This window comes from Scatophagus argus, chromosome 7 (assembly GCF_020382885.2).
Source record: "Scatophagus argus isolate fScaArg1 chromosome 7, fScaArg1.pri, whole genome shotgun sequence".
In the NCBI taxonomy this organism is placed as follows: domain Eukaryota; kingdom Metazoa; phylum Chordata; class Actinopteri; family Scatophagidae; genus Scatophagus; species Scatophagus argus.
Window position 1 is genome coordinate 6,369,799 of NC_058499.1, and position 17,521 is coordinate 6,387,319.

At 41.7% G+C, this 17,521-nt stretch overlaps 1 protein-coding gene across 1 annotated transcript in view; it reads left to right on the forward strand.

Annotated features, from left to right (window-relative positions):
* The window catches only part of pparab (peroxisome proliferator-activated receptor alpha b), a 31,121-nt gene extending 14,106 nt beyond the window's left edge, over positions 1-17,015 (forward strand). The window contains exons 2-7 of the mRNA XM_046393672.1: positions 79-327; positions 2,713-2,876; positions 5,965-6,103; positions 9,157-9,356; positions 12,125-12,578; positions 12,820-17,015. Coding sequence (XP_046249628.1) covers positions 120-327; positions 2,713-2,876; positions 5,965-6,103; positions 9,157-9,356; positions 12,125-12,578; positions 12,820-13,064 — 1,410 coding nt within the window. The 5' untranslated portion in view covers positions 79-119 and the 3' untranslated portion in view covers positions 13,065-17,015. The remainder of the gene's footprint in view (positions 1-78; positions 328-2,712; positions 2,877-5,964; positions 6,104-9,156; positions 9,357-12,124; positions 12,579-12,819) is intronic.
* Positions 17,016-17,521: the final 506 nt, after the last annotated feature.

Here is a 17,521-nt window from a genome sequence, read left to right on the forward strand (position 1 = left end):
TGTGTTTCCATATCACCTCTTTGACCCCTTTTGTCTTTTTTGTCCCCCTCCCCCTTTCCTTCTGTCCTCTGTCTCCAGTCTGATGAGTGAGAGTGCCGGTAGCCAGCTCCTCCACAGTGATGGTCGACATGGAAAGCCACTACCATCCCCCTTCTCCCCTGGAGGACTCGGTGCTGGGGAGCCCCCTGTGCGCTGATGATGACTTCATGGGCGGCATGGAGGAGCTCCAGGACATCTCCCAGTCCATCGACAATGATACCCTCAGCTCCTTCGATGTCCCTGAATACCAGTCCTCCAGCAATGGCTCTGAAGGTTCTGCTGTTTTAGGTGAACTGAATTATTACTGCATTGAAATGATCTGTTTAAACTGTTAACAATATGGTGAGTTGACGACATGGGGTTTGCTGTAATGTGACAGTTTCAAAGTGTCCCCATCAGCTCAGTGTGATCTCCTTGCCTTTGTGGTTGGTTCCTCAATTTAGCAACTTAATCCATAATTTTCTCCAAATGAATGTTCAGAGAGGACATACACTTCGGCTATTCTAACTTTTTGCCTTAATGTACAACAAAGCTGCACTATAATTCATTGACAGCCCGTTTTTTGTTCGTATTGTCTGACTCACCCACTTTTTCTTTACCCCTTCCCCTAAATTGCTTTGTCCTTCTCTCTGAGAAGTATCCCGATACATTTTCCTGCACATTTCCTGCCAATTCCTTCTGTTTCCTCCTTATTTATTTCTTTTGTCCCTTGCCTTATCTACCTCTTTTTTTCATACTCCCTTGTTTACCTCTGTCGCCGTCCAGCCCTTTTTCCTCGCCCCATATCCAACGAGGAATTCACACATTCCTCAGCCACTGTGCTGTACCTCTGTGGAAACATCCACTTTACTTCTGCGTTTCTTTCAAAGTAAAAGTCACATGGACATCTGGGAAATTTATGCTACTACCAAATGGTGCAACAGGTGAATAAAGAAGCCGTGAATAATCCAGAAAGATGAACATTTAATGGAAGAATAGAGGAGAGGAGGGCGAAAGAAGGAAAGGACAAAAGAGAGGGAAGTATGGGGAGAAGGTATCACAAAAACATTTGATGATGTCATGGAAAAGTCAGTGAGAGGGCATTTAGGGATTGTGGGTGTTTGGGAATGCTACCAGAGAGAAACAGAAAGAGAAAAAGAGAGGAGGGGAAGAAACACTGAACATGTTTTTCTTGTCCACACTTAGCAGAAACATGTGCACTCGCACCAGACAGGAACACAGCTGTGGGTCCGCTGCCAAATGCTGCTTATCCCTGTTCTGGCATCCTTTGAATAAATCATGTGGCTTGACTTGGTGCAACTGTTATGTACCATTTCATCTTTGCTATTTGTGTACCAAGCAATTATATCATCCATGTTCCCTTCGCAAGGTGGAAATAAAAAAAAAAAAAAACTGTTGGCAACCTACGGAAAGCCCCATGACCTGTCGTCCTTGAGGAGGATCAGAAATACTACTCCGACGCTGTTATGCTTGTGACAGGCAACAAACCATAGACTACGTGTTAATATCTCTGAATAAATAATTGCTGAGATGGAACAGACTGTCTGTGCAGGGAAAAAGAGTTCAAACTGTACTTAAATTCCACAAGTTTTTGGCCCGAGGGAAACGAGACCTCACAGTAGAGATTTTTCATATTGCTCAAATTGTTATCTGATTGTGTAGACATGTCCAATTTGCATTCCATTGTAGGACTTAACAAAGTATGATAGGTTTGTCAGTTGTTATCCTTGAACTGTTACATTGTCAACAAACTGGCACCATGCATGAAATTGAATCCAACAAACACATGTTTACTGTTTTTCCCCTCACACACATTGGGAATATGTGAGAGGAGAGAGTTTCAGACACTGTGTGACATTCCCAAAGCCACTTCCCTGAAGCTTCTCATGGCTCTGGTCTGCGGTGCCTTCACAACAAAACTGAGCACTGCTATTGGTGCAAAGTCCACACACAACTTGCTTATTACTTACTTATTACAATTCAAACGAAAAATGTCAGAGTTGTCAGGGATTTCAGCGCAATAAAAGCAGTTTCAGCAATTTTCCATACACGATTTTGTTTGAAACACATGACCATGAAAGAGACTGTAAGTCTGCAGCAACAATGGGAATTATATATACTGATCTACTGTGTGTATGTGTGTGTGTGCGCCCGCCCACTCTCAAATCAGATATGTTAATGCTGTGTGTGGGGGCCAATAACAGCCTTTGTCTTATCTGATTGAATGTGTAGCGCCGGGTGGCAGCATTGCTAACATCAGAAAGGCCAGACTAGTTGAGAACATCTGTGCACAAAAATAAGCCTTTTCTCAAAAATAACTGCTCTTGATGAATTTACTTTCCCCCTTCTTGATCTGCATTGTGCACAGCAGAAGAAAAATGTGGATTAGTTTGTGGATTTCTTGGCAGAAGCAGCAAAAGAAATGCAATCAGAATTTTAAAAGATTAACAGATAGATAAGGTTTTGGCTACAAAGACAGTAGTAGGATCCATTAAGTGCTGGTTTTGGTCTTTTTGTGGGCTTTATTAACAATGAAAAACGCACAAAATATCACCAGTCTTTTCCTTTGATTGACTCAGTGATCAGTGTTAGTGTACCTCAAGTTGTGTGTTTTAGTCACAGGCAGTAGTGCGATGACACAATTACAATCACACATGTGTTTGCTTGTTGTAGATGCCCTGACGCCAGCATCCAGCCCGTCGTCGGTTGTTTACGGGCTGGCAGCTTGCCAGGAGGAGTTCTCGGCCTCCTCCTCATCGCTCAACCTGGAGTGTCGAGTCTGTGCTGACCGCGCCTCAGGCTACCACTATGGAGTCCACGCCTGCGAGGGCTGTAAGGTGAGACGAAGGTTGCTTGCATGAATTATACATACGAGTGGTTGTGTCTTTTGATGTCACGTTAGATGTTGGTTAGGACTAGACGAGGGTTAGAAGTGACCGAGCAGACGTGTCATTCACTTGTGGAAGGACAATACTGTGAGGACTGAAGAGTTAGAGCTGCTCTGTCTTATCCTGCAGTGATGTTTTTCTTACTGCCACTTTCTGTTTGTCAATATTTCTGTCAATAACCATCAGTCACCTCCTTAACAAACAGCTACACTCAAGCACAGACAAGCCAAGAATCTCCAACAGCCTGACACATTAACCAGTTTCAAGACAATAGATTACATTTGGAAGGATAATGCTGAATAAAGTAGGACATGCCAGGTCAGAAAATCCACAGGCAGTGTGCCTTGTGACTAATGATAACTCCTGAAAGCATCAGAAAAAGTCTCAGCCTTCACACGTGGTCGCTCGATAATCTTTCAGTTAATTGTTTACCAGTCGTGTTGAAGAACAGCCCAAAGCTGTTTTTTAAGAGGCACTCAAGGACAAAAGCAGCGCAGCTGGACGTGTATGTGTTTTTTCAGCCTCTTGTGTTTGTTTGTATATTTTTTTGTTTTCTGTCCATCGCTGAAGGATAAGTGGCTACTGAAGCTAAAGACTTTTTTCACCTCCACACTTTTAATCCAGTGGGACAGCAGTGAGAGTATGAATGTCCGGAAGTGATGCATTGACTCAGTAACTTCATCGTGTCAACATGCTGTTACATAAACATTCACATTGGACCAGCAGATCACTGAAGTATGAGTCTGTGCAGTGCCAGAATATGCAATAGTGTTTCTATGCTGTGTCTAATAAGTATCTAGACTGGACAAACACTTTGGTCGGTCCACAGGACAGAGTCAGAGTAATGTGACCAACACCTGGTCAAGTCAGAGGGCTGTAAAACCATAAAACAACAGGTTATCACAAATGTCAAGGTTTGTTTAGCTTAATGCAGACAAGGGTGCCATTAAAAGTGTATCAATCAGAAGTGACCTATCGAGAACCAGAGGGTCATGTTGAGGCTCCTACATGTGTAGCTTTTCTTAGTCAGTGCTGTCATTATAGGAGCTTAGTCTACTACAAGCTGCTGAGGGGTTTGACCTGGGAGCGACCTATCTGATATGCGCTAAGTTGTCCAAATTTCCTTACTAGATCAGGAATGAGTCCACACGTCTCCATTGACTGTTCCATCACACGAGGTTTATTCTCGGTGCAGCAAAAGATGTGTGTCCATTCATCCTCCCAACATTCAACACCTGTGTCTTAGCGATCAAAAACCGTTTACCCTTCCGGGGTCACACAACACCTGACGGCCCCAGATTTCCCATTACGTTTATACCCTTTTATGGTCTGAATGACCACAGCGCCCCTTATGGTACCCACAACAAATACAGATTCACCCTGCTTCCCAAATGCAAATAACATTGCATTTGACTCCTACAGCCATAATGGGCCAGAAAGGAGAGTCACATTTCAAAAGTTATTGCAAATTTGGACAGGAAGTGCAGCCGCTTTCTTTTTAAATTTCAACATGGAGGCAGTCAAGAAGTGATAGCAAATGAGAGGAGGTCAGGGTGGGGGGGGGTAACATAGGTCACCCAGTGGGAAATGAACAGGGGAAGCTCTGATCGCAGTTAATGGCATTAGTCTAGGCAACCACAGCACCCCAAATCAGCCTTAGTTTGCCAGGATTTTTGAAGGCTCAGGCAGGCGTTATGTTCTTTGCAGCCTTCGGTATCCCATAACCGTCTATGTGCTGGTACATTTTTGGGATGTGATGTTCGGATGATTGTCTGCAACTCCTGAAGTTGGAAGATATCACAAAAATAACATAAAGTGACCACTTGAAGGGGAAAGTAAGAGCTTATAGGCCCGCTGAGAAGTTATCTTCCTTCATTCTGAAAACTTTTTTCTACAATATCAAGTACTTGTGGCTAAATTTCCAATAGCCAAGTTAAAGTTAGGACAAAAACATTATTGGTTATTATTACTGTTGTATATTGAATGCTAAACACAATAAAACAGCTTCCCCTTTTCATTAGGGCTTTGTACCTCTGAGAAAAGCCAAATCTCACATGTGAAATCACCAAGAGGGTTCTAATTTTGGCAGAAAATATTTAAAATATTCTTGTATATAACAACTTCACATGCACACATATAGTATGCACCCACATGTGCTAATCCTTTCCGCTATGTTACTGGGTTATGACATGGTAATACGAGGAGGCTGACCTCTGCAGTGTCAATTCACTGACCCTTTATGTCAGTGGACACAAGCAGCGTCAGCATGAAGCCCATTTGGCCTGAAATCTAATTCTGTCCGGCCTTCATGTCACCGTGTTTTATGTGTGTATACGTATGTGTATGTGTATGTGTGCACGTGAGGTTGGAGGTTAGCAAATAAGAATCAGTCAGAGCTACTTGACATGCTCACATGGCTGTATTGTGTCCCTGTAATCTTGTACAACTGTTGGTGTGTCTTTCACACTGTGTGGATTTTCTGTGTTTATTTTGGCACGCTGGGTGACAGTTTTGGATAAAATTGCAAATTTCTGCTTGATGTGACTAAAGATGTTATTAAGCAATTCCCCAGGACAGTTTCTACCCTCCAGCTAAGCACAAACATGCCACTTGGTCCATCTGCTCCTTGCCAAAGTTAAATGTTTATTTTTGCCAAGGTTGTGTAAGTGAAGAGAAACTGATGGTGAAATTATGCATCTGATACGGTCAGGCACCATTAATATGTGAAAAAATAACCTCTAACGGCTTCTTTCTTCATAAAAAGTTGGTCAATAGTTTTTTTTTTCTTCTGGATCCTGAAACTGGTCTCAGAGTTTGTAGAGTTTGTTAAAATTTAATTTACTAACAAAGCTCAGGTTTCATTAGCTTCTGTATCTTTTCAAGGAATGTTTCTCTTATTGACTGACCAATCTTGTCTGTGGTGTTAATGCCGCATTCATACAAATGAAATACATAACTTTAATTTATTTTTATCTTAGTAGTACTCCCTTCATTTTAAATATGTGCTTTTTTACCACATTTTTCCCCTCCCCTTCAGGGATTTTTTCGGCGGACCATCCGTCTGAAGCTGGAGTACGACAAGTGTGAACGCCGCTGCAAGATCCAAAAGAAGAACCGCAACAAGTGCCAATACTGCCGCTTCCAGAAGTGCCTGTCAGTGGGCATGTCCCATAACGGTGAGAGCAGGGCAGGTCCAGGCAGCGCTTTAAGCCTAGCAGCACACACACACACACACACACACACACACACACATACACACATGCATGGTTCTTGTTGTAAGCGCACACTGCTGAACAGAGTAGCCCAGTTGTGCAGACGCCAAAAAAGATTGAACAGGCATGTGTGCGCATAATTAGCCTAAACAAGCAACCTGACACCACAGTGGGGTGTCAGGTTGCATGTGAAGTCACTAACTGAAGACCAATCCCAGGTGTTAGACAACTTCTTCAAAATGTACCTGTTTAAACATTTGGATGAGGAGTGTTTTCCTTTGTTCAGAGAAAGACCAGTTCGGTCTGCGTCTCGCTCATGTGCAGTACGTGGTCCGTCTGTGTCTGTGCGTCCTGCAGCCTTTGCAGTGCTGGGGTCATATTGAATTGCTTGCTGAACCAGCTGAACCCTTTTGGCACAGATATGCTAACAAGATGGGAAATCACATGAGCAAGTGAGTCGATCCACCTGACGATGTGATTTCCAACCTGCAGCAACCTGTGGAGCACGCGTGTGGTCAGCCTTTCTGCTCGGATAGATCTGAAGCTCAAGAAAGCACACAACTTATTTGTGTTTTTTTGTTTTGTTTTTTTTAATGAAATGAGCGGCTGAGGTTTGGGTTTCAGTTTCGACTGTGACAGAGAAAACATCTGCACATATGCAACATCTGTTAAATCCCGCAACACAATGTCGTCCTTCATGAAATCCTTACATCATGTTTTCGTGTCTGTGCTGCTTATCTTTGTAGAGGAACAGAGGAATATTGAGGTTAAAACATGAGGTCATAGTGAATGCTGTTTACTCTGGGTAAACATACAACATGGCACGCTGACCTTTGGCCAAGGTCAATATCCTGATTGGGGAAAAAAAGCACTGAAATAGATTTTGGAGATGACACGTGTGTGTGTGTGTGTGTGTGTGTGTAAGCTTCCAGGTGCTTGTATTTTTAGTAGAAGGATCGAAGAGGTCAATTCAGTCAATGGGTTCTGTGCACACAGATATTCCATACGGGTGGCAGTGAACTTGTGGACGCAGAGGCTGGACTGACTGTCTTTATTTTGTCCCGTGGGGTTTCTGACTTAAGAGGCTTCTTTAAGACAAAGCCCAGAGTTCGATGATGATACTGCAGTGCCTTAAAGCTCAGCAGTAGTAGTATTTCTGTCAGCTGCACATCCTCTTACGGTATATGTGTATTGAGTTTCATTGGTCTAAATGTAACCGTAGAAGAGGAGAAGAAAGGAGATTTGAGACCAGTGTAACCTGAACTTCTGAGATCTGGTGGTCTGAGAGCCTACAGGACCACGGCACTGCTAATTTTGAAGCTTTTTACGATCTGTTTGTATCGACCGCCAATTGATTTGTCATTTAAGTCTCGTGATACTGGGCGTTCCTTACTGAAAAGTTCAGCAGTTTTTACTTTATTCAGTTGTGATATGTCAACAAATTTTTACCAGAATGTAGAAGACTTGAAAGTTTTGTTTTTGTGTATGTGAAATTCCCCTTTGAAATCATATGGTTTATGGTTGAGTTATGTTCATATTCAGTTTTTAGTATAATGTTGTAATCTCTCCAAACGCTGGTTAGTTGATAACAGACAATCATGATAAAAATGGTTCTGGTTCAGTATAACTTTTGAAAAGGCACAGTGAACATGAACTTTTGTTGTTGAGTTCCATAAGTATGTTTCAAGACATTTACTGCATTTATTCTAAAGCGGACAGTAGAGGGAGGGGGCACTGCCATATTGTGAGGGAAAATGTTCTGCAATTGTTGTAAATACAAAATGTAATATTGCATAGCCCTGGCTTAGGCCCCGTGTCTTCATGTGAATGCTCCAAAACTTAGCGATATCTCACATCACTGGGTGTTTTTGGGGAGACGGTATATGATCCAGAGCAGCAACACGTCTTACTGTGGTGAAGGACGTGCTTATTGGCTGAAATCTGCTTCAGCAAATCAGCCACCGAAACAGATGATTTAATGGAATGACAGACTGTTCCCCTCCCGACTCGAGTCTCAGACTCATCCCCTCACCCTGGGTCTTAGGAAACTGACTTACGCTCAGCTTAACATCACTCATTTCCACTCAGCTTAATTAGTCTTGGCTTCTGCCCAGGCGTCCACCGTAGAGCTTCCAACTTCAGATGATCCATCCACTTTGTGAACAGTAATCTAATGGGCCCTCATGCTCTCTGTTAGCTCAGTATCTCAGTATCTATCAGTAGGGCTGGATTTGTTTCAGCAGAGGCTGCCTCACTTGAAAACTGGGTAATCAGGTCTCCTTTTCATGCTTTATGGTTATGCTTTTAATGCAGGTGGTAGGTGCAGATACATGTTTGATTCTCAGAGAGGTGTGTGTGTGTGTGCGGGCGTGTTTGCTACTGCACAGATTTTACCCATTTCAATTGGTGATGAGGGGTTAAAACGGTTCACCTCTAATCTCATTAGTCAAATGGGATCGGGCCGTCTGAGAGATGCCAGCATCCTTTCGTGGAAAAACAACTCTTATATAGTGTTGAAACGCACTTCACGCAACTGATTCCCACTTCCAACACTATATGTAATATGAAGACAAATTTTGTATTCATTTGTAATTGTCTATTTCTGTAAAAAAAAAAAAAAAAAAACTTTATCTTTACTGTGGAATAGACATTGATTCCATTAATTTTGTCTTCTTTCATTAGTGCTTTATTGGCATTACCGAAAGCAGCCAAAGTGTATGCACCTCCAAGGCTTTGAAATAGTGAACTTGGTGGTTGGTCCAAAAATTCACTTAATTGTGTTTAATCAACGTTCTTAAATATCAGTGTTATCAATGTGGTTTTGGGGAGCTCAAGCTGTTTCACATTTTTCAGTGTTTTAAATGTTTGTTAATGATAATAATAATTTTGATAATGATAATATTAATTAATTTAATTGCATTTTGCGTAATATCTCTAAATCAAACCTGTGACAGATTTAGGCTGCCATAAATTGTGTAATCTTTCGTCTGACTTTGTGTCTGCTCTGCTCTCTACAGCTATCCGTTTTGGCCGGATGCCCCAGTCAGAGAAGCTAAAGCTGAAGGCGGAGATGGTAACAGGGGACAGGGAGGTGGAAGACCCCCAGCTGGCCGACCAGAAGACGCTGGCCAGGCAGATTTATGAGGCCTACCTCAAGAACTTCAACATGAACAAGGCCAAGGCTCGAACCATTCTCACGGGCAAGACCAGCACCCCTGTACGTTGGAGCAATGTGTTCATGAGTGACAGGTGTTGCGTGGGTGTTGATTGTGTGCTCATGGTCATTGTCATTATTTCCTCACATTGTCTTGCAACTTTTAATTTATTTCTTTCCTGCTGAGCACATTGAAAATTTGCAATCAAGCTAGTGTCTCAATATGACCTGGCAGCCAATACCTCAGAGATTATGTTCAGCCAGCCAATGACAGAAATAACTTGCTCAATCTGTAGTGCAAGCCAACGCACATGCGGGACAAGGAAACATCTGTTTGCGCCAAAATGATATGAAGAGCCAGTGTATGAGTCCATCACTTCTGCTTCTTCCGCCTGTTTTCCTCCACGCCTGCGATGTTTTCGTCCCCCATCCCCAGTTTCACCAAAAACATTCCCTCATAGCCCAGTTTGATTCATTTTCTTCACATGAGAAAAAGGGTCAGCAAGAACAGGGTGGTGGACTGTGCCCCTTGACTTGTAGTGGATTTCATGGATACGTGTGTGTAGGTGTAAGGAGAGGGACTGGTCAATTGAAGTCCAAAGCCATGTTCAAACACTTCTGGAGATCAAAGCTTCTACGTGGATAAGAGTCCTCATAGAGTCCAGACAGGATTTGATTTTAGGGTTCATTCATAGTGTCAAAACACCACACAGAACTTCACATCAAATTCATACTAAATCATTTACCGCTTGTGTACAAATGCCGATGTGCTGAAAGAGCAACCTTCAAATGTTGCATCTCTCATTATTTCAAGACTAAACAAACGTTAGGGAAATATAATGTTTTGAAATGCTGAACATACTGTTCCAAGAAGACAGTCAATATAGAAAGCATTCGGTTACTGTTCAAAAACAAAATGAATGGTTAGTCACTCATCCAGAGGGAAGTAGATACTCCATCATCTGTTTACTTGTAACTGTGCCAGAAAATTTCCGTCAGGTTTGACTCATCATTCTCAGCATCTGGGAGGAGTACTGAGCCGTAATCGTGTTACTGCTGGCTCTCATTTGTGTACAACAATTACCTGTTTTATTATCTGAAATAATTGGTTCTACTTCACTGTTACTCATATTAACACTATGTTACAGTCTTAGCTGGATTATAAATTATAACTATTACCATTCGGGCTGTTAAGAATGATTTTCATTAGTGATTGTTCCTTCAAGAGCTAACCCTCCTGTTGAGTTCAGTGAAAAAATTCAGCACAGCAAGTCATGAAAGAGGAAGACTTTGCATTGTCCTTAGTTTTAGACATGCTAGCAAGGTGGCTGTCGGGATGAAAATGTTGATCCGTCTTTCATTTGGTTGGTTTACAGCTGTGATATGTAACAAAAACTACAAGATGAATTGCGGTTATATTTTGTACAGAAGCACACGTGCTAATCTCATGTTTTTTAATTTGGTCTCCATGTCTGATACTTGGGTTTATGACTAAATTCTTACAAAAAAAATGTAGAGACAGTCCCATCAGATGCCCTGTCACGTTACACAAAGACAGTCAACACTAGCTGCACCGCTAGTGTGTTAGCGTCGTCGTTCTGAGCAACTTACCTTGCTAAAGTTAGCATTTAGCATACAGGACCGTTGCTCCCAAGTACAGACTCACAGAGCTACAGACTCTCAACCTACCTGCAGCTCTTTTGAAAACTTTTCAAAGTTCCACAGCCTTATCAAGACATTGCAGTATTTCCAATTAATCTAATGTGTTGCAGCAGTTAGTCAGGTAAAGTGTAGTGCTAACAGTATAAAAAATGATCTAAGCATCCATGAGGGTCTATTTGCAGTGTGAAGGGGTGTCATTATGTCATCATGGAAATGTTATTAACAGTCAACAAAGGCTGCGTACCTTCCTCTCCCCACTGACACCAGCCATTGTGGTGCAACATTGTACAATGTGCAACATTGTAAAATTTCACATACATTTTATTCATGGATTCATCATGTTTGTTATATCAGCTTATTTGTCGTAAATGATGTTTCCGGTTATCAGATGATGAGTCGTAGAGGTGCATACCATATTAAAGAGCTCTGTGCCGTGTCCTTCATACCTTCCCTCGCGAGCCCACATTTAGCACAGCGTTCATAAGTCAGAGCTCTGACGTGATGTGTAGCAGCAGGTGCAGCTGGTCGTCAGGTGCTGTAACTCGTCCACTATGGGAACAGTGACACAGCTGAAAACACCGGTTAGCTGGAATCGGTTACTACCAGCACGAGTTTACATAACTGCTTACTGTACCTTTACATGCCTTTGTACTTCCAACCACTTTGTTTGGACTGTGTATGCATTTTTATTAGAGTATTTGTCATCTAAGCCATACTTTCAAATGAATTCCGGTCTTATTTTTGACATTCTGTATTTGCCGTGGTGAGCCCTCTTAGCTCTGTCAGTGATTTACTTTCAACATTAACTGTGCTTTTATTACTTGAGAAATTGCAAGTTGAGTGATAAGGCTGACATCCATAATTACATAGCTATATGCTAAAGGAAATTAATTATGTCTCTGTGGAAATATTGTCAATAAGGGCTTTGGGCTTGGCTTCTCAGTTGAGTAAAGATTATGAGTAAACACCGCAGTCACTACAGTTTTTCATGTAGGTCATGTAGGTTTGATGATTCAGCTTTTCCGTATTTGTGTAGTCAGACCGGGTTTATTTATGTAGGCCAAAATCACAGGACTCAATAAGCTGACAGCGTTGCATTTCAACTGGAAATCAATTTGAATAATATTTTACACTTAGAACATCTATGTGCCATTTTCTGCTGTCCACAGCCTTTTGTCATCCATGACATGGAGACCTTACAGCTGGCAGAGCAGACCCTGGTGGCAAAGATGGTTGGCTCAGTGGGAACGCTGAAGGACAAGGAGGCAGAAGTCCGGATTTTCCACTGCTGCCAGTGCACGTCGGTGGAAACCGTCACCGAGCTCACAGAGTTTGCAAAATCAGTCCCTGGGTTCTCGAGCCTGGACCTCAATGATCAGGTGACTCTTTTAAAATATGGTGTGTACGAGGCCCTCTTCGCCATGCTCGCCTCCAGCATGAACAAGGATGGGCTTCTCGTGGCTTATGGCTCAGGCTTCATTACCCGGGAATTCCTCAAGAGCCTGCGGCGGCCGTTCAGTGACATGATGGAGCCAAAGTTTCAGTTTGCAATGAAGTTTAACGGGCTGGAGCTGGATGACAGTGACCTGGCTCTCTTTGTGGCCACCATCATCTGCTGTGGAGGTGAGGATTCAGGGAAAGTGATGTTATCTATAAATAAAATATTAATCTGTTGTGGAATATCTTCTTTTGCTCTTTGAGAACTTTTACTCTCTTCGTCTCAAAGCAAATGCTTCCACATTACACAAAATGTAGAAATTGTAAAGGCCTTGTGGTAGTACCTTCCTATTAGATGATTTTATTCTAACAGGAGATAATTGTTAAAGAGTCTCACTCAAGTTTATTTTTCTTTCTTTGTGATTAGACCGACCAGGCCTGGTGAATGTGGCGCACATTGAGCGAATGCAGGAGAGCATTGTGCAGGTGCTACAGCTCCATCTGCTGGCCAATCACCCTGACGACACTTTCCTCTTCCCCAAGCTGCTGCAGAAACTGGCTGACCTCCGGCAGCTGGTCACTGAGCACGCACAGCTGGTGCAGGAGATCAAAAAGACAGAGGACACCTCACTTCACCCACTCCTGCAGGAGATCTACAGAGACATGTACTAAGGGCTGTGAGGAATAACCAGGAGATGCGCTTTGCAAACCATCTCCTTTTTTTCAGGGACAGAAGAAGAAAAAGAAAAGTCCTCCATAAGCTAGGCTGAACCACTTACACCCCCTGTAATGCAGCAAGTGTTGGCTTTGGCTTGTGGTCAGCACAAGAGGTCCTGTTCGTAGTTAGTCGTTCTCTTGGTGAACACAGTGCCGTCCACTCTACTGTGTGGACCTTCAGAGGCAGAAAGTCATGTATGCAAAGGTGTGATGTACAGGTGATTGGGCCCATACCTACATATACCACCTCTTGGATATAAACTCTAAATGCTAATTTGAAGCCGCTGAGGTGGGATCCGTGGTTACCCCCATACTGCCCCTTAACAAGCCCTAAAATGAGGAAAGAAAGTGAACATGATATTTGCCACTCCAGCAGTATGCTTGAAAGTAGATTTTTATAATGATGTCAAAGAGCCATATACCCTCACAGTGTACGACACCCAGTGACTTCAGTGGCAGCACCAACATTAAAACAGAGATGATACGGTTTTTTTAAGCAAGGCAGCTTCTGACAAATTGGCTGTCAATAAAGGGCAAGGATGGTTCTCCATCCACCAGCCCTCCAGCATGTTCTTCACCATTTTATATCCAGAAACACAACTGTGATGCCACCAGGCTCCTGAACATAATCACTTGTTTGTACTGTAAGTTTTCTAAGCCATACTTTGTTTGTGACGATACTGGAAATGATCAATGTCTTTCATATCCGTTTCTCTTCCTCGCAAGACAACATCGAGACTTGGTGTGGATTATCTTCACTCAGCTTGTCCACAAACAGAAAAGGGCAATAATATATTATATATATCAGAATAAGGCAGCAAAATCAAAAGAGAAGAAAGTCTGAAGAAAGAAAATTTGAAGTTCTTCAAGATTGAAATGATCACAGACAAGAGATTGGCTGTGCACATGCACCATGATGCACATCTGAAGCACACACATGCTTGCAATACGCTGACATGACAGGATTTTGTATTGGACCTCTGTTAAATGCCTTTTTCACAAAACACATGCACAGACGTTTGGCACTCCATCCTGTTTTGTGTCCTGGTATTCAAGGGCTAACACCAAGATAAACCGCATTACAACCTTAATACAGGCAGACTGGAAAGCGGATTTTCTAGAAATGAATTCATCTGTTTTTTAAATTCTCGCTTAGTAAAGTCCTGTTCTTCTCATTAGTTTCTCTCAGTTAGGTGTGTTGTGTCTCCTTCTCCTGTCAGTCTGTCTGCCTTTTATTGTGTTTCCCTGGCTGTGTGTGTTCCTCATAACACATGCCGCTGATTGCTGCAGATTTAAGATTCAGGGGTCTTATGTGTGCATTTTTATATGACAGCAAGTGCAAACATTCTTTTTTCATTCATAGAAATAAATAATGGATGAATGGCCTCATAGATTAAACCAAACAGTTTGACATTTTACATCATCAGAAACCATTTTGGGTGAAAAGATTTCTGTCTTGTTCTTGTAGTTTCCTGGTCATTTTTGGTTTTTGGTTAGAAAATCAAAGGACAAACACAAACACAGAGATAAATCAGACTTTTTCAACAGTTTGTCAAGTGTCTGCTGATGGATTAAGACCAAATACATTTTCCCACGAGATCCTTTTGTCAGGATGATAACGGTGTGTGTGAAGATGCCACTCCAGTATTTTGTTGTCATACTGCCTTTTTTTTTTGTAGAAAGCCAACATGAACTACACAGAAGACTTACAGTGGGGGAATATTGATAAGGAAATGATGAAAGCATGCGCGGCTGATGTGTTTTCATAAGATATATGTAAATCTGTAAGAGAATGCTCCCCTCCCCCCCGTCCATTTGCTTAGCCAACCAAAATCTCCTAAAATCATTATGAATTTGTTGAATTTAAGTCACAAGAAATGGACCTTGTGGTTATAATAACATCATATTGTATAAACTGAGCATCATGTACATAGCTGAAATGATCACGGTGACTGTTCGCTCTAGCTTTTAACCCATGAGGTATACAAGGTACTAATGATGATCAACTTTTGTATTCCTCTCTTTGGTAAATACTTTTAAATGTTTGAACTTTTACAGTAAATGTAGTTATGTACTGTATGTTCTTTTTTGCTTAAATGCCACATACTTGTGTTTTAATTGAATTGGATAGTATTTTTATACTAAAGTATATATGTATGACTAAATCAGATAATTGTTTATTTGAAATGGCACGACTGAAGAGTGCAGTGTAAATAGATTTAAGGGTAACAGGGCAACTGGTAATCTGAGTATCCATAAATCTGAATCCCATTGGGGACATTCCTTTTTGTTAATCGCTATCTTTAGGTAGAGAACCATCAGTGCTGCAGTCTGCATTCGGTTCATTCAACTTCGTTTCACCTACATGTCAAATTAAGCTATTGTGATTTGAAACTGAAAGCACTTGTGGGCTACTCGCTCGCAACTTCGGGTAGCTGATGAAAATCTGACCTTTGTAACCTTTTTCAGTGCAGTGAAAACTACATTTATCATTTGAAAGGTGAAGCTACAGCTCAGCACTGACCATACAATGCTGATTTCCTCCTCTTACACTCTGTTCTCAGGTTGCACATCAGAAAAAAAACAAATGGGTAATATGCACAGAATTTCACCATTGTTACCAGAAATCTTCCGTAGTTGCCTCCTCTCAACAAACAAACTTTTAATTTCTGTTTCTTTTTTTTTTTGACACATTAGACCCCACTGATTAAATACAGAAACTGAATGCAGTCATAATTTGCCACATTATACATGTTGTACATGTTATTACAGTAAATAAGACGCAGTAATGAAAATGCAGTATATTTTGTTTTACAGTCTTGTCTTTGTCTCTGTTTTGTCAGACTTTTCTCTCCTCACTCGCTGCTATATTGTACTAACTCACCAAGCATTTCTTATGCCATGAGTAGATTACTGACCTTCAAGCTGCCTCTCCTTACTTATTATATCTTCTCACAGAATGTCAATCCCACATGCAGAATTCATTCATTCATAGCAGCTTGGTTCTTCCCCTCGCAGCTTCCTGAGCCTTGGGGATCCCAGCTATGCTTCGGGGTTAGCCACAAACAAGCCGTGCCTTAGCGTGTGCCCATGCCATAAAACACCAGAGATTCAGAAAACACACTTGACTTGTGTGTGCACACACACTTTTAGAGTGGTCAACAGTCCGTGTCGTCAGCTGGCGTTAGCTTCTCGTGACACGATGCGTCCACACAGACAGGAAATGATGTCACAGCAGATCAAGGAAACTATCTTGTGTACAGCAGAGGTTCAGAAGTGCTGTTGAAGCTTCATTTTACAGAACTCGGCAGTAACAATGAAGGGTTTGCTTTAAAAAAAAAGACAGACTAAACAGAAGATGTTTGAAACACTAGAGCTACGCCGCAGAGGAGAGGTCGTGCAAATTTGTGATGTCTGCTTACCCTTAGGAATGTCTGTTTTGTGTTGAACTGACAAGGGACTTTTTAACTTATATCAGGGAAACCTAGTCTTCCTTTGTTGAACTAGCTCAGGATATAGAAAGATAATATTTCTCCCTCTGTCTCTCTTTTTTTCCTGGTATGACTTTTAGTTCTCTGTCTTACAGCACACAAACGGCAAAAACAATTCTGATTAGTATGACCTTTATTTTCCAAACTGATGATGATGATGTTATCAGGGAGCAGCAGTCATAGGAATTGTTTTTTTGATTTTTTTTTTTCCCTCCTAGATTTTATGGAGTTGTTTTTGTGGCTATAGTGTTGTGCGAAGAGACAACAGAGACTGTCTTCGGATGTGTTGTTAATGTGTACTGTGGCGTGATAACAATACTGTAAATGTTTGATGAATGTATAACTAGTCATTTAAACAATGGGATAAGTTGACATTGAATGGATTTCAAAATAAAATGATTTTTAAAACCCACCACATTTTGCATTTTGTTTGTCTGACGTTAAATGGACAGCATTAGATATATACTATATAGACAAATGTATTGGGACATCTGACTGTTACACCAACAGGGATTTTAATGGCATCACATTCTAAATATATAGACAGCTTCGCAGATTTAACAGCTTCCACTCTTTTGTGAAGGCTTCCCCGGATATTGGAGTGTTTCTGTGAGAATTTTGGCCCATTCATGCAGTAGAACATTTATCAGGTCAGGCAATGATGTTGGACAAAAAGGCCTGGCTCGCAGTCTCTGTTCCAGTTCATCCCAAAGGTGTTGGATGGGGTTGAGGTCTGGACTCTGTGTGGGCCAGTCAAGTTCTTCCACACCAAACTCATCCAACCATGTCTTTATGGAGCTTTGCTTTGTGTACTGGGACACAGTTATGCTGGAATAGAAAAGGGCCTTCCCCAAACTGTTGCCACAAAGTTGGAAACATAGCGTTGTCCAAAATGTCTTGTTATGCTGAAGCATTAAGATT